At 34.4% G+C, this 27,079-nt stretch overlaps 2 protein-coding genes, 1 long non-coding RNA gene and 1 pseudogene across 3 annotated transcripts in view; 1 reads left to right on the top strand and 3 right to left on the bottom strand.

The window, feature by feature from the left end:
- The window catches only part of LOC116025928 (protein decapping 5-like), a 4,864-nt gene extending 3,564 nt beyond the window's left edge, over window positions 1–1,300 (bottom strand). The window contains exons 1-2 of the mRNA XM_031267307.1: window positions 1,018–1,300; window positions 134–234 (exon numbers count right to left, since the gene is read on the bottom strand). Of these exons, the coding sequence (XP_031123167.1) occupies window positions 134–234; window positions 1,018–1,174 (258 nt within the window). The 5' untranslated portion in view covers window positions 1,175–1,300. The remainder of the gene's footprint in view (window positions 1–133; window positions 235–1,017) is intronic.
- Window positions 1,301–4,170: 2,870 nt separating this feature from the next.
- Window positions 4,171–8,666, bottom strand: LOC116025927 (protein decapping 5-like). The gene is made up of 8 exons (XM_031267306.1): window positions 8,366–8,666; window positions 7,531–7,631; window positions 6,808–6,879; window positions 5,668–6,738; window positions 5,260–5,325; window positions 4,884–5,084; window positions 4,668–4,778; window positions 4,171–4,590 (listed from the first exon to the last, which is right to left on the bottom strand). Exons 1-8 carry the CDS (start codon window positions 8,520–8,522, stop codon window positions 4,444–4,446), a joined length of 1,926 nt encoding a protein of 641 aa, XP_031123166.1. The 5' UTR covers window positions 8,523–8,666; the 3' UTR covers window positions 4,171–4,443.
- Window positions 8,667–13,199: 4,533 nt separating this feature from the next.
- LOC116026166 lies at window positions 13,200–15,528 on the top strand. Its single transcript, XR_004099786.1, has 3 exons — window positions 13,200–13,710; window positions 14,730–14,881; window positions 15,387–15,528. It is a non-coding gene; the product is annotated as an uncharacterized LOC116026166 (long non-coding RNA).
- Window positions 15,529–17,925: 2,397 nt separating this feature from the next.
- LOC116024239 overlaps window positions 17,926–27,079 on the bottom strand; it is a 10,166-nt pseudogene continuing 1,012 nt past the window's right edge.

Genomic DNA, 27,079 nt, shown 5'->3' on the forward strand with positions numbered 1-27,079 from the left:
AAAAAAAAAAAAAAACCCTTTTTCCCTCCGATTTAGGCATGAATGCATCAAATCAACAAAAGCATATCAGTGCAGTCAAGATAAATAAAAGCAGCATAACACTCTAAATATTGAAATCAAATAAGCAAGCCACCTTGATATCACTTCCCCGAAATAGTATATATTCATAAACTTTGTCACTTGCAAGAACTTGAGGACCATCTTTTTTCCTCCCTTCTGTTCCAAATGATCTAACTGTCATGACAAAATGAGCACAACAATGAGCTTATACGAATACTTCCACAATTTAATTTTCGAAAATATTGTGAATGAAGACTCAGCCCACAACAATAATCATTCTGCTGTTCAATCATTAAAATACTATTCCAAATTAGATAGAAAAAAAATCAGCAATTTGTATGGGCATGCAATATGTGCACCTATAATCTATATGATATCATTGCCACATTGCTTTAGACTTTAAAATAATGAGCATAATGTATTCTCAGACTATGTTATCAAGATTTTCAGGTGCAGCAGCACAGAACTAATCAATCATCCAAATGTTAGGTATAGGAAAAGGACTAACAATTTGACAACCAAAAGAAGGCAACCTAAGGTCAAGCTCCAATGGTATATGCTTATAGCAGATGGGGGCAACAACAGAATTCACCAGTATCTACTGAGTGAAGTGCCAATTACCTCCTACTATACGATAGGTTTACACAGTGATAAACTTAACGAAAACTTGTTCTGACATACCTAAGTGAGGTAAAAGTTTACACATAACAAACCCATTGCATAAATTTCTTAGGATCCCTACCATTTCTTCCAAAAAAAAAAAAAACAAAACGCTAAATAACATTTACTTTTTTTTTATCTGAAAGGTACAAAGCACAAAGGTTTAGATGTTAATAAAACACAGAAAAGGCATATAAACAAACTCACAGGAAATTTTAATAATTTAATCATACAAAAGCATTTTAAAAAACAAGTATTTAATGAATCAAATGATTTTAATTCGGGAGAGAAATTCACCGTTGCGTAGGCCGATACTGGACTCGTCGGTGTTGATGTTGTACAAAACACCTTCGTATCTGATCTCGCTCTTTGACGTCAAGCTAATCAAACTGCCGATGTAGGAATCGGGCGATGCACCAGATCTAGGCGCCGATGAAGAACTCTCTGCCGCCATGCTCGGCCACTGAAATCATCCACCACGAGAAAGAGATGACTCTACGATTTGACTGTGTTTGAAGATGGCGATTGGGGGAGAAGACCGGAGGAGACGGGGAATTGAAGAAAATTAGATTTAGGGTTTCGGTTTCGCCACATTGAGGGGCGAGTTCGTAATTATCGACATTTCAATGGTTGAAAGGGAAACTTTGGGGGATTGTACGTTGTGCATGAGGAGTTGTTCCATTTCAGGCAATAAAGGAGATTTAATCAGCCTAGAAGATGCCACGTAGGACTGTATATGTTTGACTTCGATAGTTGAATGGTTTTTAAGTTTTTTTTTTTTAAGCATTTATGTAGATGTAAAGTTGTAAACATATTTATTGAGAATGTTTTATATCTTATTCGGTATTGATATAATTTGTAACAAATTATACTTGATAACGTAAAATTTGTGTAAAAATTGACAAAATAGTATTACCATAAACATCATTAAGAAATATTTTGTCACCTTTTGAAATCTTACTCTGTACGAATCTAATTAGTCTGTGATTTAGTTCACACTGCCCATAAAAAAAATGTGATGAGACAAACAATTAAAATGTACAAAATTATTGTTTTTGGCTTGTATTTATTTGATGAATTGAATTTTAATCTAGGTACTAATTCAAGTGTGTGTGTGTGTAAGATTTCAAATAAGTTGAAATGACTTAAATAAGTTATGCAAAATCAAAAATTATATCGTGAGCCCTAGCCCAAAACAGTGTCATTAACGGCGTCAACCAATGCATTATGTTCAATAACGTTATTATGTATTACTTCCATAATATTTGTTCTATATACTTGGAAACATAAACCTAATGCGCATAAACACTAAATTGCAAATAAATCATATCTATTGGCATTCACTATAAAGTATGTTCATTTTATATGCTCATAAAAACAAAACTGTACATAAACATTTCATTGTAGATAAATTATGTTCATGAAAATATTTAAAGTTAGATTGATGTGACTTTAAAAAGTAATGGTGGATAATTAGAGAGGTAAAACAGGCCAAGCAATATGATTTTCATGAGATAAGTATGCACAAAGTACAAAAGTATGACTAATCTTCTAGTAAATCAACATAAGTTCTAATGATAATCTTTGGCATATGGAAGATTTAAGAACTAGAAAAGAATTCCCCACAAAGGAAACTGTAGAAAGGGATTACAGCAAATAGTTAACACACATATATTTAAATGACATTTGAAATAAAAATAAAATAAAACACATATTTTCTGACAAATCAAATATTCTCGCTAAACAAACAAAAATGCATTATAACACATGTATATTCAGTTTGAATCCAAATGTGTTGTAGACAAACAAAGAGGCAACTCTATCTTTTCCAAACGTTTAATTAAAATAGGCAAACTACCTTGATGTCACTTCCCCAAAATAGAATATATTCATAAACTTTGTCACTTGAAGGTACTTGAGGACCATCTTTTTTCCTCCTTTATGTTCCAAATGGGACCATCTTTTTTCCTCCTTTATGTTCCAAATGATCTCATTGCCACAATGTCACAGCATTAATCAGATCAACAATGAGTTCATTTGAACATTGTCATAATTTAGCCCTCAAAAACATGAGAATGATGGCACAACCAACAACTAGGCAACAAGAACAAGCCTTGTGCTTTGTTAGCACGGTAAAACAAAGATGTGCAGAGTCATTTATGAATTCATATTTAGCATTGTGTTAGCACAATTAAGAGTATTGTTGTACCTTAGAATTGTTAAACTTTGAATAAGAGAACAGAATAACTAAAAATCATAAAATTTCATATCACGTTATCAAGGCTTTTCTTTGTAAAATTGAAGCACAAAGCTAAAGAGACGAGTGTTCGTCTAAGGTCATGCACACATCTAGAAGCTCGAGAATTCATTCAAAATAGTAATAAGTAAAAACAAAAAAACATTTGAAGTTTGGGAAGGAAATTCATCGTTGCATAGTTCGATACTAGGCTCCTCAATGTTGGTGTTGTACAAAATGCCTTCATATCTGATCTCACTCTTGGAAGTCAAGCTTATCAAGTTGCCGATGTAGGAGTTAGCAGATGCAACAAATCTATAGATCTAGGGGCAAATGAACTCTCTGCCACCATGGTTGGTCAGTTACTACAATCTCATCAAATGCCTACACAAAGACAAAGGAAAAATACTCTTCGATGTTGACTGTTGACTATGAATTGAAGATAGTGATTTGGGAAGGTGAGTCAAGTTGAAAGAGTGTGCGTAATTTAGGGTTTCGACTTCTCTCCAATAGGCAATTATGAGGTCTGATCGTAATTACGGACTTCTTTTGGGCGGTGGCAGGAGAATGCTTAGAAGGATTCTACATTGTTGCTTTAAAGTAGTACTCCACGTTAAATTTAAGATTTTATAGTCGTGTATTGTAACAATTATATTAAATTTTTAAAATACACATTTTTGGCAAGGGTGGGACCAAAAGGTGAGTGGTGAAATTCGAAGATTTGAGCATTCAAACAATGATAAGGGGTACACAAATGATGTCGATATATAATTTTAAAAATAATTTGTACAACTTAGCAAGTCAAATTATATTGAACTTAAATGACAAGAAAAATCTAAGTCAAATAATATACTCCGTGGAACTTAAATGACAAAAAAAATCTCCAATCAAATTGATCAAATTGTTAATTTGATAACTTAAAATTTTTAAGTTCAACTCTAAATGGGAGAAGCTTATCAGCCAAGCCAATCAAACTATAAACAACTTGAAACTTATCAGCCAAGCCAATCAAACTATAAACAACTTAAACTAGTTCATCTTGCTCCTATGCCAAATAAAATTTTCTCCCAAGTTACTATAATCAATTATAGTTATTATAATCAGTTATAATTATACAAATATTTGATATTAAATTTTTGAATATAATAATTACTTGATATTAATCTGTATATCTAATTGACTTGATCAGAGGTTGGGATGGCCTAAGGACTATATATGACCAATCGCTAGATGAAGGCTTCATTAAGGCAAAGAGAAATGAAAATATGGACTGTATATGGAACCACGGATCCCGACCATCCTCCCTACAACCTAGTCTTATTCCTCAGGTTACAGAAAACTAAAATGCAAAAACAACAATGGAAATACTCTAAACATTGCCAATCCCTGAAGGGAGAGAAGAACACAACTTTTGCTTTAAGCCAAACCTTTTTAATACGTGCATTGCTCTCGTACAAACTTATCCAAATATACCACATATACGCACTCTAGTCGGAAGAGCCACGACCACGGCCTCTACCACCATAGCCATATCCTCTTCCGCCATATCCTCCATAATAACCTCGAGATCGACCACCACGATAAGGGCCACGGCCACGACCACCCCTATATCTTGCGTACTCTCCTCCAAATGTCTGAAAAGTTAGAAATTATATTAACCTCGTTATTAAAATGTCAGAGAATCTGTAGATGAATGCACTGCTGCGCGTACCTCGGCATCAATCTTCCTCTGCTCGGAAAACCTTGGCCTTACTTGATTTGATTCATTATCCAATGCATTAGAAGACAAGGAATCAAAAAAGTCATCCTTGTTATAAACAGGCTGCAAATCAATAGTTCGGTTAAGATATTGTGATAGACATATGGCAATAGACAAAGACAAAAGTGCCAGTTAGAAATGAGATAACGCGATGGAAGGAGTGACCACCTTGACCTCAACCCTAGGATGGCCAGCATCTTCTTCTTCGTGATAATTATTTTCATCATTGCCATTTGCATTCCCTTCTTTGTCCCTTGAATCAGATTTAGAACTCTTCCCAAGATGACCCCAAACTTCATCTTTGTTAAATTTCTCATTCATTGCCATAAAATCAAACTCCTCCGTAAAATTTGTCACTGGTCTTGAAATCTATATAGAAAAGAAGAGGAATATAACTGATCATAAAAGGCATACAATGATCTCCATAACTGAGATTAACAAAAATGGCCCACTTGCAACCAAAAGAATAAGACATAGGGAAGGCATCACTTCACATTATTATTTACTATAAGATTCATAGCTTTGACAGAGACAATATAATTACCCCAGTTCCTCTTCCTCCACGCCCTCTGTAGTTGTTGTAGCGCATGTGAAATTGAGCTCCATTTGGCTGGGGATAAAACAGGAAAACATAAAAATTAGTTCCTTTTGCATACATAAAAATGTTGACTGAAAGCAACAACTGTACCAGTACTAAATTATCACAATTTTTAAAGATTGTTTCTGATAATAAGGGAAAATGTTTAGAACACGAAATGACTCACCTTTAAAGCAGACTGCAACGACAAATTTACAGCATAAAGTATAAGAAGACATTTGACATTGCAAAGTTAATAATAGTTCTAAAAGGCTCTTGACAACCAGGGTTTCAGTGTCATGTTATAAATTTAAAAAAAAAAATGCATAAATAAAGCAAAACTATACATTAAAATAAAATATTTCAGAGGAATACCCTTTGTGCATGAGTTTGTTGAGGTGTTGGCAATATTGGTGGCTGAGTTTCTGATTTAACAGCTGCTGACGGTTCTGATGACTGTGATGGTGACACTTGAACGACCTCAACATCCTTTTGAACTGTCTGTACTGATTGAGTTGGTAAGACAGTAGCAGGTCCAGATTGCAGTAGATGCCCTGGGGTTAATAATGAAGGTGTGGATGTCTCCACTGGACCAGTATTCATTGCTCCAACAGCAATTTTAGATTGAGATGGACCTGGTAAAGGATTGGGTATATTAGTGATATGAGGTGCAACAGTAGTTGCACCAGGGGTTGTAGTAGGAGGTAAGGCTGGCAAAGTGGAACTAAATGTTGCCGTGGAGACAGCAGTCAGTGAAGTCTTGTTTGACAAATTACTGGATACTGTTTCAGAACTAGGTGCCAAATGTTGCAGCGGAAGGACACTTGAAGGCAAAGCTGGAGCAGGTTGGAGGGGCAGCACATTTGAAAGCAAGGCTGGTGCAGGTTGGAGAGGTAGTGCACTTGAAGGCAAGGCTGGTGCAGGTTGGAGAGGTAGTGCACTTGAAGACAAGGCTGGTGTAGGTTGGGGTGGCTGCACACTAGAGGGCAAAGATGAAGCAGGTAAAGAAGATGAGGTTAGACTAGCAGTGTTTGGAATCAATGAAGGAGGGTATTCGGGCAAGTTTGACCCTGGTAGACTCAATCCTCCAGTTGGCATAGATGAGTTGAAAGTGGAATACTGCATCTGTGGCATGGAAGGAGGCATCGACAATCCAGGTGGGGGTCGAAGTAGTGACTGTTGGGGCAATTGGGGTAGTCCATTTGGGGCACCATAAAACCCTTGCCAATACATTGGCATAGCAAGTCCACTACCACCTGCATTTTGGGGTGGATGTGATGGCCCCCAAGAGCCTAAGTTCCCTCCAGGTTGATACAAAGGTAGAGCCCCTTGAGATGCTGCTCCAGGATGTCCCAGTTGTGATGGATGAGAATTAGGATCTACTGCTGGAGCACTGGAAACTGGAGGCAAGCTTGAAGATGTGGTAGGTGGACGAGGATAATGAGACTGCAGAAATAAAATGAATTATGTTATAACAGACCTAATTATATATATTAGATCTTTCTCATTACTTGCCTGAATAATAGCTGGATCATTGTTTATTTGCGGTGTACTCTGAACAGGTGGAGAAGCCTTCACCTGTAAATCCTGCAAAAGAGTACTTTTCAAGCTTCAGCTTTTGATACAGAAATAATAATGATAAACACCAAGACAATTGTAAACTCAAAATAAAGAACACTAGCAATAAATTCCTGTGTAATGACTATTGACTGAACAAACAGATACAAGCAAACAGTATCCAACCTACGGTTAAAGCTGGTTTAATTCCTTTTTTTCACATTTAAAATTCATGTAATAACATCTTCTCAGCATAAGCCACTCCCCACCCAAACCATGTCTTGCTAAGAATGTTGAATGCAGTGGATAACATTTTATCAACTTATGACAAAAAGGAGTCGATTTCGTCACTTCATAGTTCAGTAAAAAGGAATGAATACAGGGATTAGATCACTGAAGAAATAACAACCCACCATTGCAGCCTTGGTTAGGGTTTTATATTTTCAACTCCAAGGCCAAGGAAAATTGGCAATGCGAATATTTTCTATCAATCATTGCCTCATATCTCAAACGCCTTGTTTAAATGAAGATCAAAAGTTTAACACCCACCCCCAAAAAAAACCCCTTTTTCCCTCCGATTTAGGCATGAATGCATCCAAATCAACAAAAGCATATCAGTGCAGTCAAGATAAATAAAAGCAGCATAACACTCTAAATATTGAAATCAAATAAGCAAGCCACCTTGATATCACTTCCCCGAAATAGTATATATTCATAAACTTTGTCACTTGCAAGAACTTGAGGACCATCTTTTTTCCTCCCTTCTGTTCCAAATGATCTAACTGTCATGACAAAATGAGCACAACAATGAGCTTATACGAATACTTCCACAATTTAATTTTTTTTAAATATTGTGAATGAAGACTCAGCCCACAACAATAATCATTCTGCTGTTCAATCATTAATATACTATTCCTGATTAGATAGAAAACGAATTTCAGCAATTTGTATGGGCATGCAGTATGTGAACCTAAAATCTCTACAACATTATTGTCACATTCTTTTAGACTTTCAAATATTATGAACATAATGCATAACTAATCTATCATCCAAATGTTAGGTATAGGAAAAGGACTAACAATTTGACAACCAAAAGAAGGCAACCTAAGGTCAAGCTCCAATGGTATATGCTTATAGCAGATGGGGGCAACAACAGTATACACCAGTATCTACTGAGTGAAGTGCCAATTACCTCCTACTATTGGATAGGTTTACACAGTGATAAACTTATCGAAAATTTGTTCTGGCATACTTAAGTCAGGTAAAAGTTTACACATAACAAACCCATTGCATAAATTTCTTAGGATTCCTTCCATTTCTACCCAAAAAAAAAACGCTAAATAACTTTTACTTTTTTTTTTATCTGAAAGGTACAAAGCACAAAGGTTTAGATGTTCATAAAACACAGAAAAGGCATATAAACAAACTCACAGGAAATTTTCATAATTTAATCATACTAAAAAAAATTAAAAATATTTGAAGAATCAAATGATTTTAATTCGGGAGAGAAATTCACCGTTGCGTAGGCCGATACTGGACTCGTCGGTGTTGATGTTGTACAGAACACCTTCGTATCTGATCTCGCTCTTCGACGTCAAGCTAATCAGACTGCCAATGTAGGAATCGGGCGATGCACCAGATCTAGGCGCCGATGAAGAACTCTCTGCCGCCATGCTCGGCCACTGAAATCATCCACCGCGAGAAAGAGATGACTCTCCAATTTGACTGTGTTTGAAGATGGCGATTGGGGGAGAAGACCGGAGGAGACGGGGGATTGAAGAAAATTATATTTAGGGTTTCGGTTTCGCCAAATTAAGGGGCGTGTTCGTAATTATCGACATTTCAATGGTTGAAAGGGAAACTTTGGGGGATTGTACGTTGTGCATGAGGAGTTGTTCCACGTATGACTGTGTATGTTTGACTTGGACAGTGGAATGGTCTTTTCATTTTTGTTTTAAGCATTTATGTAGATGTAAACATATTTATTGAGGATTTTTTATATCAAATTCTGTATTGATATAATTTGTAACAAATTATATTAGATAACGTAAAATTGGTGTACAAATGGACAAAATAATGTTATTATAAACATCATTAAAATAATATTTTGTCACTCTTCGTAATCTTACATTCTTACTCAACACAAATCGAATTAGTATCTCATTATAATTGACTCGTCAAGAAAATATGTGATCAGACAAACAATTATAATGTACAAAATTATTATTTTTGACGAGTATTTATTTGATGAATTGAATTTTAAGCTAGGTTCTAATTCTTTTTGTATTTTTTTGTGTGTAAGATATCAAATAATTTATAATTAAGGTCTAAAATAAATTATACAAAATCACAAATTATATCTTGGACCCTAGCCCAAAATCGTGTCATTAATGGCGTCTACCAATGCATCATGTTTAATAACATTATCATGTGCTATGTTCATAATATTTGTTCTACATGTTCATAAACCTAAAACTTAATATGCATAAACACTAAATTGCAAGTACATAATATCCATTTGCATTCACTCTAAAGTATGCTCATAATATTCATTCTATATGTTCATAAAAACAAAGCTTAATGTACAAAAATATTACAGTGTAGGTGTGTCATGCTTGATAACATTCATCATCTACTATGTTCTTAATATTTGTTCTATATAATTAATTTATCACAAATCTAAATCTTAATACACATAAATATTAAACTGCATATACATTATATATGTTCATAAAAACAAAGTTCAATATACATAAACATTACACTACATGTGTATTATGATTGTAGTGTGTCAGTGTGTGATGAATAGTATGAATGAACGTTAACCATGCTATTTTAAAACATTATCGTTTTGGATTAAGATCCACCTACCTGACAAGGTGAACCTTGTTCTACAAATTACGATTGATGCAAAACATAACTTTAGTATAACCTATACTATTTTTTTAATGGTGAAATTGTTAAAAAAAAAAAAAAATCTACTTAGCAAATAATTCAATTTGAAGGTACCAAAGTTGGCAAGTTTGTCAATGGTGCACCATGGAACAACACACACCATATTACAATTGATTCAAATACAAGAATTAGTATCGAATACTTACTAATCATAATACTTTTAAATAAAAGTAATTTATTTGTTTAATTTGATAGTAAATTATAACATAAATCTTTACCATTAAAACAAATAATAATCAAACAAAAGAGACCTTGTGTGGTCTTATAGCATCAATATTATTTTCGATAAGGAATGTTTAAGCCGGTTTGAGTCTTATTTCAATTAATGTTGGCATTATTATCGAACTCTATATTAACTAGATTAGTAGGCTTTATATATATATACTAGTTATAATATGCTCATTTTCAACTCCAGATTGTCCCTAATCTTTTCTTTTCCTTTCTAATTTCCTTGATTCTGCGGCATCCCTCCAATTTTTATAGCATGAGCTTGCTATTGCTATTTGCTAGACCTGAGTCTGCCCCCTTGCATGTTCTACTGTTGCCCATTGTGAACAACTCTTCTGGTGTCATTCTCCCTTTTGCCTGGTTTCCATCTTTAGTAGAAGCCTTCACTCTCTGATCCTGCTGATTTTCAGCTGACCATCCTGCAGAACCTGCAAATTTTCCAGCAAAAATACCTACCTTACAAAATTCATTGATGTGACCCTGTTTATAGCATTTAGAGCAATACAAAGGTATTCTCGCATACACAATTTCATGGGCATAACCCTACTTCTCCTCCTAGACTCTTTTGAGAATCCTATGAATACCTCATGAATCCTAGGTTGTAACAAGTCTATTTATACTTTCACCCTAGCATAGCTAGGCCTGGTGAATTTTAAAGTAGCCTCATCAGTAGCTAGGACTCTTCTGCACACAGGTTTACAAATCTACTTTAATGCTGCAAGAGTGAAGAAATTTGCACTCAGCTTAGGAAGTCTGATCCATACAGGTGCCAAACTAAACTCTCTCTTAGTAGAGAATCCTAGAGTCCATCTAAACAATCTCATTGGAAATTTCCCCTCAAATGTTATTTGTTCATTCACTAAAATGTCCATACAATCCTTCTCTTGAGAAAATGCTAAGGAGATATGCCTAGGGCCGGGTCCACCCATCCAATCTACACAGAACCCTTAGCAAATTACTTTTTAATTTTCGCTAAAGAGGGCCTTCCCTATGAGAATTTGCCAATCATGAGGTGATTTTCTACAATGTTCATTTGTTTAATCTTCTCTTTTTCAAATCTGACAACAGGCAGACCCCTATGCATCTCTGGTGTTTTCTCAGCTGCAAACACTCCCCCCTCCCCCCACCATACTTGAATTACAAAAAAAAAAAAAAAAAAAAAAAGTGAGATGCATAACTTCTGCTTGCATTCCATTGGTTACCTAAGGTACCTTGGTCATTTCTGCCTCCCCGCCCCAATCCAAAGGATGTATTGGAAGCCTGAGGAACAGATGATGCCCTTCATTTTCCCAATGTATTCGCGTTGGCATCACCAAACAGTCGATTTGGCTGTGTTGATCCCAACACCCTTTTCATTCTCATTACCAACAATCTTCACTAAAGCATTTCCACAAACATGTGCCATGCTCTGCTTCTTAGATTTTTTTTTTTTTTCATTATTGTCATCAATAGCATCCCTACTGGAATCTACCTTAGGCAGATTATCCACATGACTATTACTAAAAGGATTTAGTTTAGTGTCATTTACCAATGGTGTATATCTTGTATTTGTCATTGAGAATTTTCTCTTTGCCATTGGTTTCATCACACCCTTACTGGCCAATGAATCACCATCTGGTATGATTTTCGGCTTTGGAGCAAACGAGACTTTCGCTCCAATCGGATCTACTTTCTCACCTCTAGTCGCAATTCCTCTAGCATTCGAAGGATTCTTCTCAATTTTACTTCTCAATTCTTTTTGAAATTTAGATTCCAGCTTACTGATCGTAAACACTTCTATTTTCTTGGTTATAGCCTCTAAGACCTTCTCCGTACAGTGTTTCGCTAAAAACTTCTCCATTGACCCATCTCCCTTCTTCTATCTCTCCCATAGCTCATCCAGGAGTCCGTCTTCCACTTGCATTTCTAGATTTCCCATTTTAACCATAATTTCGCATTCTAAGGACGAAGATGAGCTATCTCCATCCTTAGAACTAATTTCTGATTCCCTCATAGCCTTCCCATCTTGACTCTCACTCGATGTAGAAATCGGATGATCATCATTATCTCCTTTTGAGATTTCATGATCGACGTCCAGATTCGTATTGCGCACTATCTCTTGAGCATTTCGATCTAAAATGCTCTTTTCTGGTGACAATTGGCACCACCAGCGGCTCTGCCATGGTTCGTGTAGGCCGGAGTCTCACTTTTGCCTCTCTTTGGCTGAATAGTGAAAAAAGATTTTAGAAAATTCCAATGAACATTCCAAGTCTCAAATGAACACTCTAGAGAGAAGTTGGGGAGTGTTCTAGAGAGAAAAAATTAGAGCAAATAACTTAGGTTTAGGGTTTAGAATTTTTTTTTTTTTTTTTTTTTAGCTTTCTCATACTTTGACAAATATAGGAGTGGATACATTTCAAAATAAGAGCTCCAACCACTACCAAAAAACGCGTTTTTAACGACGGATTTAACGACAGACTCATTCCGTTGCTAATTAAACGACAAAATAGCAACGGATTTACTTATTTTTAAAAAATTAAAAATTAGCGACAGATTAGTGACGGAATATTACGACGAATTTTTTTGTCGTAAATCCGTAGCTAATTTTAGCAGTAAATTTTCGCGCATAAATTTGCGACGACTTAGAGACGAATTTTTGTGAAAAATTTTGTGCTCATTTTTTTAGAAGGAAAATAAACCCGGGAATAATGTTTTAGCGACGGATTCTAGGATCCATCGCTAGAGCATTATTCCCGGGTTTATTTTGGTTATAAAAATTGAGCGCAATTTTTTTTGACATAATCTAGCGACGGAATTAAAATTTCGTCGCTAAATGATTAACGTAACGGGCAAAATTTTTTAAAATAAAAATCTAGCAACGAAAATTTGAATCCGTCTCTAAATCTAGCGATGGATTCAAATTCCGTCGCTAGAGATTTAAAGTAATTGGGTTACAAAATTATTTTAAAATAAAATCTAACGACGGATTTTGAATCTGTCGCTAAACCTAGCAACGGATTCGAATTTCGTCGCTAAGTTGTATTTTAAAAAAATCGTAGACTCATCCCCTAATTACGCTAGCAACAGAAATTCAAATCCGTCGCTAGAGTTAGCGACGAAATTTGAATCAATCGCTAAATATGATAACCCTAGGTATATGAGCATTTTAATTACATTTCAGACTTTGTTGTTTATCATATCTTCCCCAGCCGCTTCTGTCTCTCGCTTCAAACTGCAGTCCGTCGACCTCAGGTTTGATCCTCTCTGTCTTATTCTCGTCCAGCAGGTTCTAGCCGCTTCTCTCTCTCGTTTCGAACTGCAGACCGGCGACCTCGACGTGGAACGGCGGGTGGCAGCGGCGAGGCAGCGACTGTATCTCGTTCTCGTCCAAGTTCGTCTCTGTCACTCATTCCTTCTCGTCCAGCGGAGGTGAGGCAACGGATTTAGAGATCGAAGGCGGTGGTAGTTGTGGCGGCGAGGCAGTAGCGGCAGCGGATCTGGAGATCGAAGGCTGTGGCAGTTGCGGCCAGCGGATCGACGGCAATCCCAGGCGGTGGCAGCTGCGTTGGCGGCGTAGGCGAGGCAATCCTGGCGGTGGCAAGGCAGTAGCGACGGGGCAATAGCGGCGGTGGCTGGAGTCGGCGAACGTGCGATGGCTGGAGATGGCGGTCTGTTTTCTTCTTCCCGGTGGTGGCAGCGGTTTGTTTTCTTCTTCTCTTTATTTATTTATTTATTATTAGTATTATTAATATTAGTTAATTATTTATTTATTTATTTTAGTAATATAGATAAGTAGTTATATTATGTTGGTTTAATATATTGATTTGTTGTTAATGATGGCATATTGATGAATTAGGTGGGCAAACCGCCTTCGGATGTTTGGTTTGCATAGATCTAAAAAAAAATACGTGATTTGAAAAAAAAAATATTTGTCCAAAACGGATAACCGAGTCAAAAGTTATGACTTTTCAAAGTTTCAAAGCTTAATTAGGTTTTGAATGATTTTTCAAGTATTGCACATGTTCTAGATAGACCTATGGTGATATGAACATTAGTATGAGCTTGAATTGAATATTAGCCCTAACTTTAATTGATATCATAATTTAATATACATTACATTAACATTTATGCACTTTGTTTTTTTTTTCTCCAATTTCATTATTTGAATTTTGTAATGCATGAGTATGATTAACCAAATTTCTATGAACTGTCACTTCACCTATAGTATTTACTTATCACTTATCATGATTAACTAAATCTGTTTTACCACTATTGATTCATTCAATTTGGCATGAATGTTAAAGCACATTAATGTATAAACTGTTAAAGCATAGAATTTATATATACTTGCACTAGATCTTATTATTTAGTGGAGATATAAGTTCATTGATAAATCATAGTACAAGTATTTCTCAGTTCATACATGTTTTTAAGTGTTGTGAAATTCATCAAGCTTGTATAATCATTTGGTTGCCCTTTGGTATGTGCTGAAACGTCATTGAACCCAGCTAAATGATCACTTTGTCATCATTTTCTGTGCATTATATAATTCTATTGTTTGCTAGGTAAGTATCAATGTTGGTCAGATATGAGTTTTACTAGGCATTATGAAGGGGAACGAACAATAATCATTTTTAATCATGAACTCTCATGCTACAGACTGAATTTCTTTTTTATTGGTTAGATGGCAACTGAATAATGTGAGAATTTTTGTACAGGCATGTAGTGTTCTGAAAATTAGAGACCATGTTGCCGTGCCTAGACGGAATAAAGCATTTGTTTACTTCTGTTGCAATTTGCTATGATACTGATTTGTCTAAGCAGCCCCGAGGTCTACAAAATCCTGAAGCTCTTGCAAGGGAGATAATATGTATGTCATGCAAATTTGTGGCTTCTCTTCTTATCATGCTTTGTCTTGGAAAATAGTAAATAGCATAATCCTGTTTTGATTGTCATAACCTTTTTTTTATATTGCAAAAATACACTACTTCAAATTATATTTAGCAATAAAGGATGCATCAAACCGAATTGGAATTTAATGCTGCTATTTCTCTTGAAGAACTTATTAAATATCCTTGAAAAGTTTTCTCCCATGACTTCACACTAAAAGAAATCCTTGAAGTGACTTTAGTCAAACTGGTTGTGCAGTGTATGGAATTGAAGGTAAAGAAAAGAGTATGATGTTTGATGTTGATGATGATTGACTAAAGGACTTTGATTAATAGTGGTTAAATTTTTAACAATGGTGATTAGAGGTTATTTATAAATTAGTAGTCTTGAACTCTTGAGAGTTTAAAATTAAGATCATTAATAGTCTATTGTGTTACTCTTTGAGCTTGAGTATGATGTTTGATACTTGATGCTTGAATTTACAGGTGGGTGTTGGAGATCATGTTCATGCTTTCAAGAATTTGATTTTGCTAGACTTCCTCAACCAAAAAAAGCTACTTTTAGACTTTTGTTACGTAATTGCAATTTTGATTTTATAGTATTGTGTTTAGATGATAAATATTATTGTATTGATGGTAATTTTATGATAATACTTTAATTTTATGATGATATAAAGTTTGATGGTAATTTGATAGTAGTAGGTAGTGGTGATAATAATAGTGTTAGATATAGTGTGTTAATATGAATTTTAAGCTTTAACAGGTAAATAAAAAAATAGGGGTTTTAATTAAAATAAATAAAATATTTTTAAAAAAAAATTAGCGACGAAAATATCCGTTGCTATTCCCTTTCAAATTCGTCACCAGATTTTCAAATTAGGAAATTTGCGACGGATTTTTTCTTATCTGGCGATGGATTTTCCGTTGTTAGATTTAGCGACGAATTTTGTCGTCGTTATTCCTTCACAAATTTCATCATCAAATTCATCATCGGAAGAAATTTAGCGACGGATTTATTTTATCCGTAGTTAAAAGCGACGGACAAAAATTTTGTCGCTAAATTCTAGCCATGAGGGTTTTCGTGATGGACAAGAATTTAGCGACGGATTTTGCTTTTAGCGACAGGTTTTGTCCGTCGCTAAAAATGAGTTTTTTTGTAGTGAACAGGTTTGTGAGAAGTTTGGTTCGGAAGATATTTCGCTTTCTGTTGCCATTTATCCTCTCAAGGATGGGCACATTGATTACAATGAGCATAAGCAATGTACTTAGTTCGCCTAAACCTTCATCTCAAGAGTCTCACGACGAGTTTGCTCAAATATGCTCTGATCCTAGCTCTAATATGCTCTGATCCCAACTCTTATATGCTATAATCTACTGTCATATGTGAGTCATCAAGAACAAATAAGTTTAGTCGTACAATAGGGTTTAGGATTTTAAGGTTTTAGAGTTTAAAGTTTAGGGTTTAGGGTTTGGAGTTTAGGGGCTTAGGGTTTTGGTTTAGGGTTTAAGATTTAAGGGTTCAGGGTTGAGGTTTAGGGTTTTAGGGATTTTTTTAATATTCCAAATGCATTTAACAGTAACAAGTATGGAGTTTCCAGCTTTCTATATATCCTAAATTTTAAGAAAAGGATGGGTTAATAGTTGAAAAATTGAACTTCTATATTGGAGAACAATATGTAGGCAACAGTCTAAGAAGTTGGTTAATTCTGCAGACGCCCCTTCTAGAGAGGCAGGTAAGCTACTACATAATTTGTTGTGGATACTTGTAGCCCCTTCTAGAAAGGCCGGTAAGCTACTACATAATTTGTTGTGGATACTTTTAAATTTTTTGAGAACACTATATCAAATGGGTATCTGCCCAGGAAGATTTGGAGTGTAGTCATCCTAATTTTCCAGACATCGATAAAAGCCGCATGTGTAGTATGTATCCCACTTCTCTAGGCAGTCGCGATTATGCATTCGGGGCTAGGCAGTCGCGATTATGCATTCGGGGCTCATGTATCGAGCATGGTCGTTGAGCAGGACTCCTTTTCCCAGACATCCCAATTCCCCATACGAAGGACATCCTAATTCTCCAGACATCGATAAAAGCCGCATGTGTAGTATGTATCCCACTTCTCTAGGCAGTCGCGATTATGCATTCGGGGCTAGGCAGTCACGATTATGCATTCGGGGCTCATGTATCGAGCATGGTCGTTGAGTAGGACTCCTTTTCCTAGACATCCCAATTCCCCATACGAAGGAAGCCGCATGTGTAGTATGTATCCCACTTCTCTAGGCAGCCGCGATTATGCATTCGGGGCTAATGTGTCGAGCATGGTCGTTGGGTAGGGCTCCTTTTCCCTTACCTCTAATCGTCACCTCTAATCGAAAGAGTTATTGGAGCCATTGCTGTTTCCAAGATTCTTGCATGGCCCAAACTAACAATTTTGATCATACTGTTGCTATCAAGTAACAGATGTGAGGGTTGAACATTTAGATGTAGAACACCCTGTGAATGCATGTAAGATATAACAGTTACTAATTACTAATTGTCTAATTATGCTCGACAATTTATTTTTGTCTTTGAACACTTCGAAAATTCGAACAATAGCTTTTCGATACTCGTAATAATATGCTATGATCTTTTAATCTACTGTCATATGTGAGTCATCAAGAACAAATGAGTTCAGTGAGTAGGGTTTAGGATTTTAGGATTTTAAGGTTTTAGAGTTTAGGGTTTGGGGTTTAGGGGTTTAGTGTTAGGATTTAGGGTTTAAGATTTAGGTTTAGGGTTTATGAGTTAAAGTTTAGGATTCAAGGTTTTTTTTTTTCATGGAAAACACTTCAATCAATACTAGAAAATATAACTCAAATATTCTTCAACTTCTACCAAAAATCTCTACAAGAGCAAGCTCCATCTATAAACTTGTGAAACCGTGAAACCGTGAAACCGAACACAGTCTCGAACAATGATTTCCCTATACAAACTCTCAGATTCTTTACCACTTGACTGTTGGTGCTTCTGTTTTCAGAAGACCATAAGCTATAGCCAGACTCTCGCTGTGTTCACAGAGGCGTGCTCTTTCTCTTCGTGGCTTGTATAATGTAGTACACCTGAAATCCAGGGTTCATGTCCCGAACCACGTACTCTATCCGAGATTTCGCTCAAGATCCCTTTTAGTTCCTCAGCTTCGGGATGAGACCAGTCGCCCATCACGAACTCGTGCACAAAGCCATCAACTTGAGGGATTGGCATGGACTCAACGAAAGAATAGGCGTCTTCTATCAAGTTTGATCGGCAGAAAAGATCAACCATCAATCCATAATGCTCCAAAGATGGCTCAATCCCAGACTCAATCATGCTTGACCAATACTTCTTTCCCTCAGAAACTAATCCGCTATGAGCACACGCCATTAAAACGCCAACTAAAGTAACGTGATTAGGCTCCACCTTAGTTTCTCCCATTCTGGAAAAGGCATTCAAAGCATCTTCTGCTAGGCCATTAATGGCCAATCCATATATCATGGAGCCCCAAGCCTTGACATCCTTCACAGGCATAGCTTCAAACACTTCCTTGCCTTTTCAACGCATCCACATTTTACATACATGTTGACAAGTGCAGTATTAAGTTCAAGATCATTCTCAATTCCCTTCTTGTCTATATAAGCATGCAGCCATTTCCCCAAATCTAAAGCCCCGGATATGGCCCAGGCAGAGATGGCGCTCACCAGCGTCACCCGATCAGGCGAAATGCCGGCCTTCTGCATTTCCCTGAACGAATCTAAAGCCTGATTGGCCATCCCGAGCCTGGAATACCCACTGATCATCGCGCTCCAAGCAACCACATTTCTCTCAGGAATTTCATCGAACATCTTCTTGCTCAGCTCAATCTCCTCACACTTGGCGTAGAAATTCAGCAATGAGGTCTGAACGAAGGGGCTGGATCCATGCCCGGACTGCACAACATGCTTGTGAACCTGCTGGCCTTCTCTAAACGCCATTAAAACCGAGCAAGACTTGAGAACAAAGGCCAAGGTGAAAGTGTTTGATCTCGGGTAGTTTTTCCTGAGAAGTCTCTTGAAAATTAAAATGGGTTCAGGAGAGGACGTTTGAGGCTTCTCCAAGAACCCTCTAATGAGGGAATTATAAGAGTAAATTCCTGGGCTTGGGATTCGGGAGATGAGCTGCTTGGCATAGCCCAGGCTGCCGCGCGAGGAAAGAGCGGCGAAGGTGAGGATCTTGGCGAGAAGAAAGGAGAGGGAAGAGGTAGAGAGAAGCGGGGAAGTGAGGACATGGCCATGGATTTGGTGGAGAACTCTCAGATTCGGACATCTTTGAATCAGTGTAGCGAGTCTTCTTTCTCGTTCTTCTTCCAGCTTTACTTCTCTCTGGTTTCGTTTCCTCTTCAGGTTTTGCAGGCCAACACTCTTTCGCCTTTAGGATTAGGGTTGAGGTTTTGGATTTAGGGTTTTAGGGTTTTTTTTTTTTAAATCCCAAATACATTTAACAGTAACAAGTATGGAGTTTCCAACTTTCTATATATCCTAAAATTTAAGAAAAGAATGGGTTTGAGGCTGGCCCCTAGCGCGTTCAATTCGCTCCCTAACCAAGTCTTTTACATCCTGTTTGGAGTTTAATCACTTTCTCTTAGTTTTCAAGTCACGAACTCTTCTTGGACCCCGAGTTATGACTCTTTTTGTACCCTAGGTTGTGGACTCTTTTTGGACCTCTAGTTATAGACTCCTAAATTCTGAATCTACATCGTTGGACCATTTATAATATCTCCATAACTTGTAGAAAGGAAACACAACTTTGTTTGCTGCCTAACATGTATTTCTTGCCTGTGTGTGGATATACATATTACTTCCATCAATAATTATTGCATTCCGTTGTATATAAAGGAAATAACTAAAAGATTCAAAGGTCTAATTGATGATTTTTTTTTCTTTTTGTATAAAGTTCAAGAACTTATTTGACCATTTTTTATTGATAAATTATTTTTTTCTCCTTGACATGAATAATAATAATAATAATAATAAAATATAATAATAATAATAATAATAATATCATACGTGGGTTTGACTTGTACAAAGAAATTTAAAATTATTATACTCTTAATTAATTAACATCTAATTAAAGTCAATCCAAGCCTAACTGCTACTATAATAAGATAGTAATAATAGAAGTAAGTAATTAACAAGTAATTGACTAATCTCACATGGCGATTGCCGAATGGCATCAAAATAGGCAGTGTGTAGCCCAACAACACCGCATCTCACTTGAATGCCCCAAGTCTTTCCATGTGGAACAAATGGAGTGTCCTTTTGCATTTGGACTTAGTTTATTTCTTTTCACTTTTCGATCTACACTTATATTAAATTGATTTATAGTGTGAATTGCAAGCAACTAACAAGGATGACATACTATTCATCATTTCAACCATTGAATGCAATAGTCATCAATTTGTGCAAGGCAAAAAGATGTACATATACCTAATTGTGTGTACAAAATAGAGTATAAATGTATAAATTCAACACATAAAGTAATATTGAAAATTTTTATAATAGTAAAAGTAATTTCATGATATGATCTCACATTGACTTAAGTGTTCTTTTTATTTATGGTCTAATTGATAGGCTGGTACATGCATGGTGGAGTTCGTGGAGGTGACTTACTTATGCTTGATAAGGTTTAGAGTAAAGCCTTAGCTTCTAAAAGGGAAAAAAAAGAAAAAAAAAACGGTACTTGGTGCCAATATTTATTTTAATACCGTTAGAGCATCCTTATCTGTAGATAATAAGGAGTTAATGTTAGTGAATGATCTTCATCTTGCTTCTATCAATTGGTGTGAAGGCTAAAATAAGAGGAGTTATTTCTCCTGCAACGTGTGAGTTATTGTCAGAAATTAAAAAAAAAAAAAAAAGAGAGAGAGAGAGAGAAAGACCTTGAAAAAACTCCTTACAAAAACTCCTAATCACACTTACAAAAACTCCTTAAAAACTGCGAAAAAACTTCACTGATAAGGATGCTCTTAGGGTCATAATTTGAGTATTGTCATATCACTTCATGATTGTATTTATTTCAAATTTTTAGTTTTTTATTCTCAATTGTCTATTTTTAAATTGGAGAAATGATGTCGGTGTATTGTGTGTTGGGGGTGACCTACCTATGGTTGATAAGGTCTAGAGCAAAGCCTTCTAACTTCTAAGGAGAAAAAGAGGTATGTGGTGGTACCGAGAATGATATGATCCATTATTGAGTTAATTAGTTTTTGCATGGAATTTGGGTCTTGGCTTTAGTGTCTTATCACTTCATTAATGCAATAATTCAATTTTTAATTTTTTTTAATTCCCAATTGTTCATTTTCAAATTGGAGAAATGTACAAGTAAACGTATTTTCTATTTTCTTTTTCTTACTTTTTACTTAGCTGATTCAAAAAAAGTGGGAAATTTATCTAATTAATCAACACAACCTTGTGAGTTGTGATATACTAAGGGAATTGAAATTTCTATTAATAATAAAAATAGATATGGAGATAATGGTACACTAATATTACATTCTAAATTTATTAGAAACAAATAAATTCACCTTCAAACAATTAGTCAATCAAGAAATATGGCTATACTACACATGTCCAAAAATTTCTTATTGCACGCATCGTCTTTTCATGCCAAACTCCAAATCTATATACTCTTACACATTGGTTATGTCACGCCCAAAGTGAATAATAAACATTATGATGGGCTAGATACATGCGATTCAGTATTCGGTCTCGATTCAAGTAGTAAGTCCAAACTCAGTACAATATGAAAATTGGGAAAGCACATTATTTTATTTATATGAAATGTAACTAGAAGATTTTTGACCCAGTTTTAAGATATCGTTTTTCTTAATATTTTCAACAACCGATTTGTAGTTAATGCTCTTGATTTAAGGGATTTACTTTTCCTATTCCATCCAAGTCCTTAATTGATAGTGTAATTTAACTATATAAATACATTGAAAAATGACTTGTAATACTGGCAATCTTCTTTATTCTCAAAGCAATAACAATACTATTTTTTTTAGTTCTTTTAAACTTTATTTCGGATAAATTGTGTTGGTCAGCCGTCAACTACCTATATCGTAAAATCAACACATTCAACAAATAATGTTAAAATAAATTCTTAACAACTCTCTCGATCATCAATAGGTGTTGAATTTGTCTTAAAGAACTATCTATATTTCATACCTTTTACAGTTTTAGTTACATGCATTCTTTCTTTTCTTTTTCTTTTTCTTTTTCTTTTTTTGAACATCATTTTAATCGTCTTTGAATAAATAATTAAGAAAATGATAAAATTACCGACAAAGAAAATTGGTCCAATATTAATCAATGAAACACCAATTCAAACCCAATAGTCCTCAACAACCCCAAGTCCTAATCACCGTTTTAATACATTAAATGCTTAGACGAGGTTTGATCAATTCCATAATTAGTAATTACACGGATTTCATTTATTTTCTTGTGTTTCAAATGGGAGCTATACAAAACATGACATACAATTATCAAGCATTTTATGACACCGAAATTTGCGAAATTTCCAAGAAACCTTAACCAAAACAAAATACAGAAAAACAATTATGGATGGATGATGTTTGTTGGAAGCCATAAGACATAAGGGTCCTTTTCATCCAGGATTAGATCTATACAATTAAACATATAGGGGGTAATAGACTAATAGGGAGATTCAATCATTTATTCTTGCTAATATTATCGTCGATCTGACATTATCTTTAGATTGTGATTTTTTTTAATTACACTATATAAAATCAAATATTGACGTGACACGTAACTATTAACCTATTTAATTAACAAAATTAATAGCAAAACACCATAATAATATTTACTAAAATTTTTATGTATTTAGAAATCTCCATTTTGAAAACGCAGATGAGAAACAGTATACGGTCATGTGAAATTGTAATTAATTAGTTGCATGTTACTATCATCCCAGACCTATTTTACCTAAAAACAATACAAATAAACAAAAATAAAAACTGAAAAATAAATCCTCAGCGACCAATTCAATTCCAATCCTCAACAACCCAATTCCCAGTCTCCCAGGGTTCCTGCCATCACTTATTTCGTCAATCTCTGAGTTGATATATGTTTCACATCTTTATATATATATATATATATATATATATATATATATATATATATATATATATATAGCATTGCCAGCCCCAAAAATGGTACGTGACTAAACAAGTAGAAAATTATTATCTTATTTAAAAATCACATATTTAATATTTGCTAACATATTCTCGATCACTATAATATCAATGTACTTAAGGTTTGATTTATGAGAAAATTTGTAATCTCTACTTGTAGGTGCGTTCGGGGTAAAGCTCGACCTTGTATTGTAACCCTAGTCGGTAAAGAATCACAAGAAAGTAAACTAATTTAATTAAGTTGTCATAATTTCCCAACTCAAACCAAAAATACCAATATAAATATAAAATGAGTTAATTCTATTTTTTGTCTTAAATTTATAGGTGGCAGTCCACTTTAAGTCTTTTTTTTTAGAACATCCAATTTTGGTCCTAGTATTATTATGGCATGACAATTTTTGGTCCTTTATCAACAAAATGGTTTAAATATTACTGTATTAAATACAAGGGCATTTCAGTTTTCAATTATGGATGTTTTCAAAAAAATAAACATAAAAAATTTAGCAGTTCAACATACTTTATATAAAAAAGATTGAAATGTCTTTCTATTTAACGATATTTCGACGATTTTGTTGATGGATGACTAAAAATGGTCATGTCCCAATAATACTAGGACCAAATGAGGATGTTTTGATAAAAAGGAACTAAAAATTGATCACTCATAAATCTAAAACTAAAAATAGAATTAACTCAATTTAAAATATTGTAATTTCTAAATTAATTATTTGACCAATTTAGTTAAGATTTTCACACAAATTCTATGGTTCGACGGCTACTGTCACGTCTTTAGAGCTGACTTTTAACGAGTCATGCCTATTGCTTCTTATCTTTCAACGTTGCATCGTGGCCTCTAAATTTATACTATTCTTTTTTTAATCTCAAAATTTATGTTATTTTGGTCAATGGTAAGATATATATATTGGAAATTTTATAATCTAAACTGAGAATCGTCGTCGTCGTCTTAGTGTATGCCACTACGATTACGTGTTAAATCCAGATGTCTGTTCTTGTCGAGTTTAACGTTATTCAATGTTTTAGTGGGACCCCCTTCATGCTTAGCTGTCATAAGGTAGCTTCGCATGCACGAGGTTACAGTTCTTCATATTTTTCTTAGCTTTCTTCTTCTCCAAACAATTTTCTTTTTAAAGAAAATAATAACAATAATATAAGAGAAAATTACCATTTCATTCTCTGGATTATAATGTAGATGTGATTTTCGTCATTGATTAATACAAAGTTATAATATTACTTCTTAATTAGTCACTAACGTGATATATTTAGTTCTTATTTTGGTGGATAGAGTTATTTTAAATAAAGATCTAAATAAAATAGATAATATATAAATGATAAAATTATATTTTCAATTTAATTTTCTTGGACAAAAATATAAACAATACCAGTAAAGTTCTTACTGGGGATGCCTTTCATTTGTGGATGATTTAATCAATTTTAGATGGATAAAAAAGCTTTTGTTGGTTTAGGGTATTCGTAATGTAAGAATAAGAATTGTTAATATTTGAAAGAAATACTTAGGATATTTGAAAATTACTAATTTTCCTTCAATAACAACTCATACTATAATCACGTATTTCTAAAAAAAAAAAAATACTATAACCACGTGAATTTATCAGTTAACGGTATCTGTCACAATAAAGACTAAATATGTCACTTTAATAAGTAATTAGGAATATTATTACAACTCTATATTTTTTAGGAATGAAGATTACACTTACAGCACGTTTGGTTCACGGAATGAATTTGAAGGTAATAGGAATACTATTCCATAAGGAATGGAATAGGTAAGGAATAGAATATGAATTGTATTCCAGCGTTTGGTTCGCGGAAGGAATAGACTTGGGAATTGTATTCCAGCGTTTGGTTGGTTAAAGGAATAGAAATGGAATATATATTTAAAAGACATAAATGCCCTTGTAAAATTATATTTAATAATAACAATAATAAAGAAATTCATGTTAATATTAATATTAATATTATTATTATTATGTAATAATAAAATAAAAATTATAATAATATTAATAACAATAATAAGAAAAAAGAAATAATAATAATACAAATTAAAACAAAATTACATATATAATAATTTTTTTAAAATACAAATTGGAATTTTTGATCCCACATTGGTAACTTATGAAGAGGAGCTCATTTGAGCTCCTCTATATAAGAGAAGTATTGCTTTTCTTTTGAAATTAACAACAGGATGAGGAAGCCTTAAAGAGCCAAAAGCTCATTCATTTAAGGAACCTTAATTGTTCTTAGTTACAAGTTTTTTTTTAAAAAAAATACAAGAGCCTTTTGGAAAAAGGAAGATCTTTCTCCAAAACGTGCCAAGGGGTCAGGAATAGCCTAATACCTAGGGGAGGTCTATGAATCTCTATTCCCCTTGCAAGGGGAATAGGTCATTCCCAGGGACATTGTTCCTGGGAATAGAAAAATGTCCCTAACAATGTCCCTGGGAATAGAAAGTTTTACCAAACAGCGGAATAGGCCTATTACTGGGAATGCTATTCCATTCTAGGCCTATTCCGCGAACCAAACGTGCCATTATTTATATGTCAGTGACTAAAACTGTAATTTTCTCATAATATACTTATAAATTCTCAACAACAAAGTTGATTTTGGTTGAAAATGAAAAAACAAAAAGAAATTAAAAAAAAAAACTGCACATATATAACGTATAGAAATGGACACTGGACAGATGTCGGCTATGTAAAGATAGAGTCTACCAAATATTCGTTTATTTTTATTTTTAATATTTATTTATTGCCACTTGAGCATAATCTTAGTACAGATATTATCCCAGGAATTAAACATTCTTATCAACAAATTATTTTTGACAATTTCCATGTGCAGTGCGTGGCAGAATATGAAGGTGAGAGGTGAGAACATATAGCCATAAATACCAAAAATTTCAAGGAAATTTGTTCAGGTTTCTCGTGTCACGCAATGTCTGGTTATCGAGGAAAATTTCTGCACTTGACGGTTCAAAATATGACTTATGGAAAAATATATTTACATATGAAAGAGAAATATTATTATGTTCGCCGGCATGGCGGCACCCCAAATCCGTATCCTCATTAATGCTAGTTTGAATGCAATTAATTGATATTTTCTATTTCCACACATATACAGATAGTTTGGTATAATCATTTTATGTTTGAGCAATATTACGTTTTCTTTAATTTTACCTTATAATATTTACTCATGCGTAGTAATACTTAATAAATTTTTTATTAATAAATATATTTTTTTTAACGTGAGATAGGGTCGATCAATTTATTATAAACAATAAATATAAAAAAATATTTATTACTATATCAAGAATATAAAGAATGGTACATAGTAAAATTCGGGGGTAGGTGAAGGAACGCATAATAACGTTTTTCTTTTAGTTTTACCTCTACTATCAACATTATTATATTGAACCATATACAACTAAATATAATACGCAGTACATAAGAATCAAGTTACATATATACCAAAATTTTTTAATAAAATCTTGTTGGCGTGACAATAAAACTATTTTTATTACTACGTACTTGTTATCGTGAATTTATTTTAATTAAAAAATATTTTTTGATCGATATAATTAGGATGGCAACCCGAGCCCAATGAACGAGTATGAGTATCCGCTACCTTTTTTGAGTACTACTGACTCTATTATATTGTAATATCTGTTCATATATGTTTTGTCAGTCTGTTGAAGCATAAAGAGTCAATACCGTCTTTGAAAAGTCACTACATGTTATTTGAGTACAAGGTGGTTGGCTGTTGCCATGCTACCATTGCTACCTATAATTTAATCTAATACATACTTGTATTGATAAAAAAAAAAAAATCAAAATCCTAATGTCAATTGAATTGTTCGCGTTGACATTAAATTAAATTTCCGTCCTGAGATAGAGTCAGCCATTGGCGTGTGATTCACTTCGATCCCACCGTCCCCACCCCCCACCCCCC

This window comes from Ipomoea triloba, chromosome 7 (genome assembly GCF_003576645.1).
Source record: "Ipomoea triloba cultivar NCNSP0323 chromosome 7, ASM357664v1".
In the NCBI taxonomy this organism is placed as follows: Eukaryota; Viridiplantae; Streptophyta; class Magnoliopsida; order Solanales; family Convolvulaceae; genus Ipomoea; species Ipomoea triloba.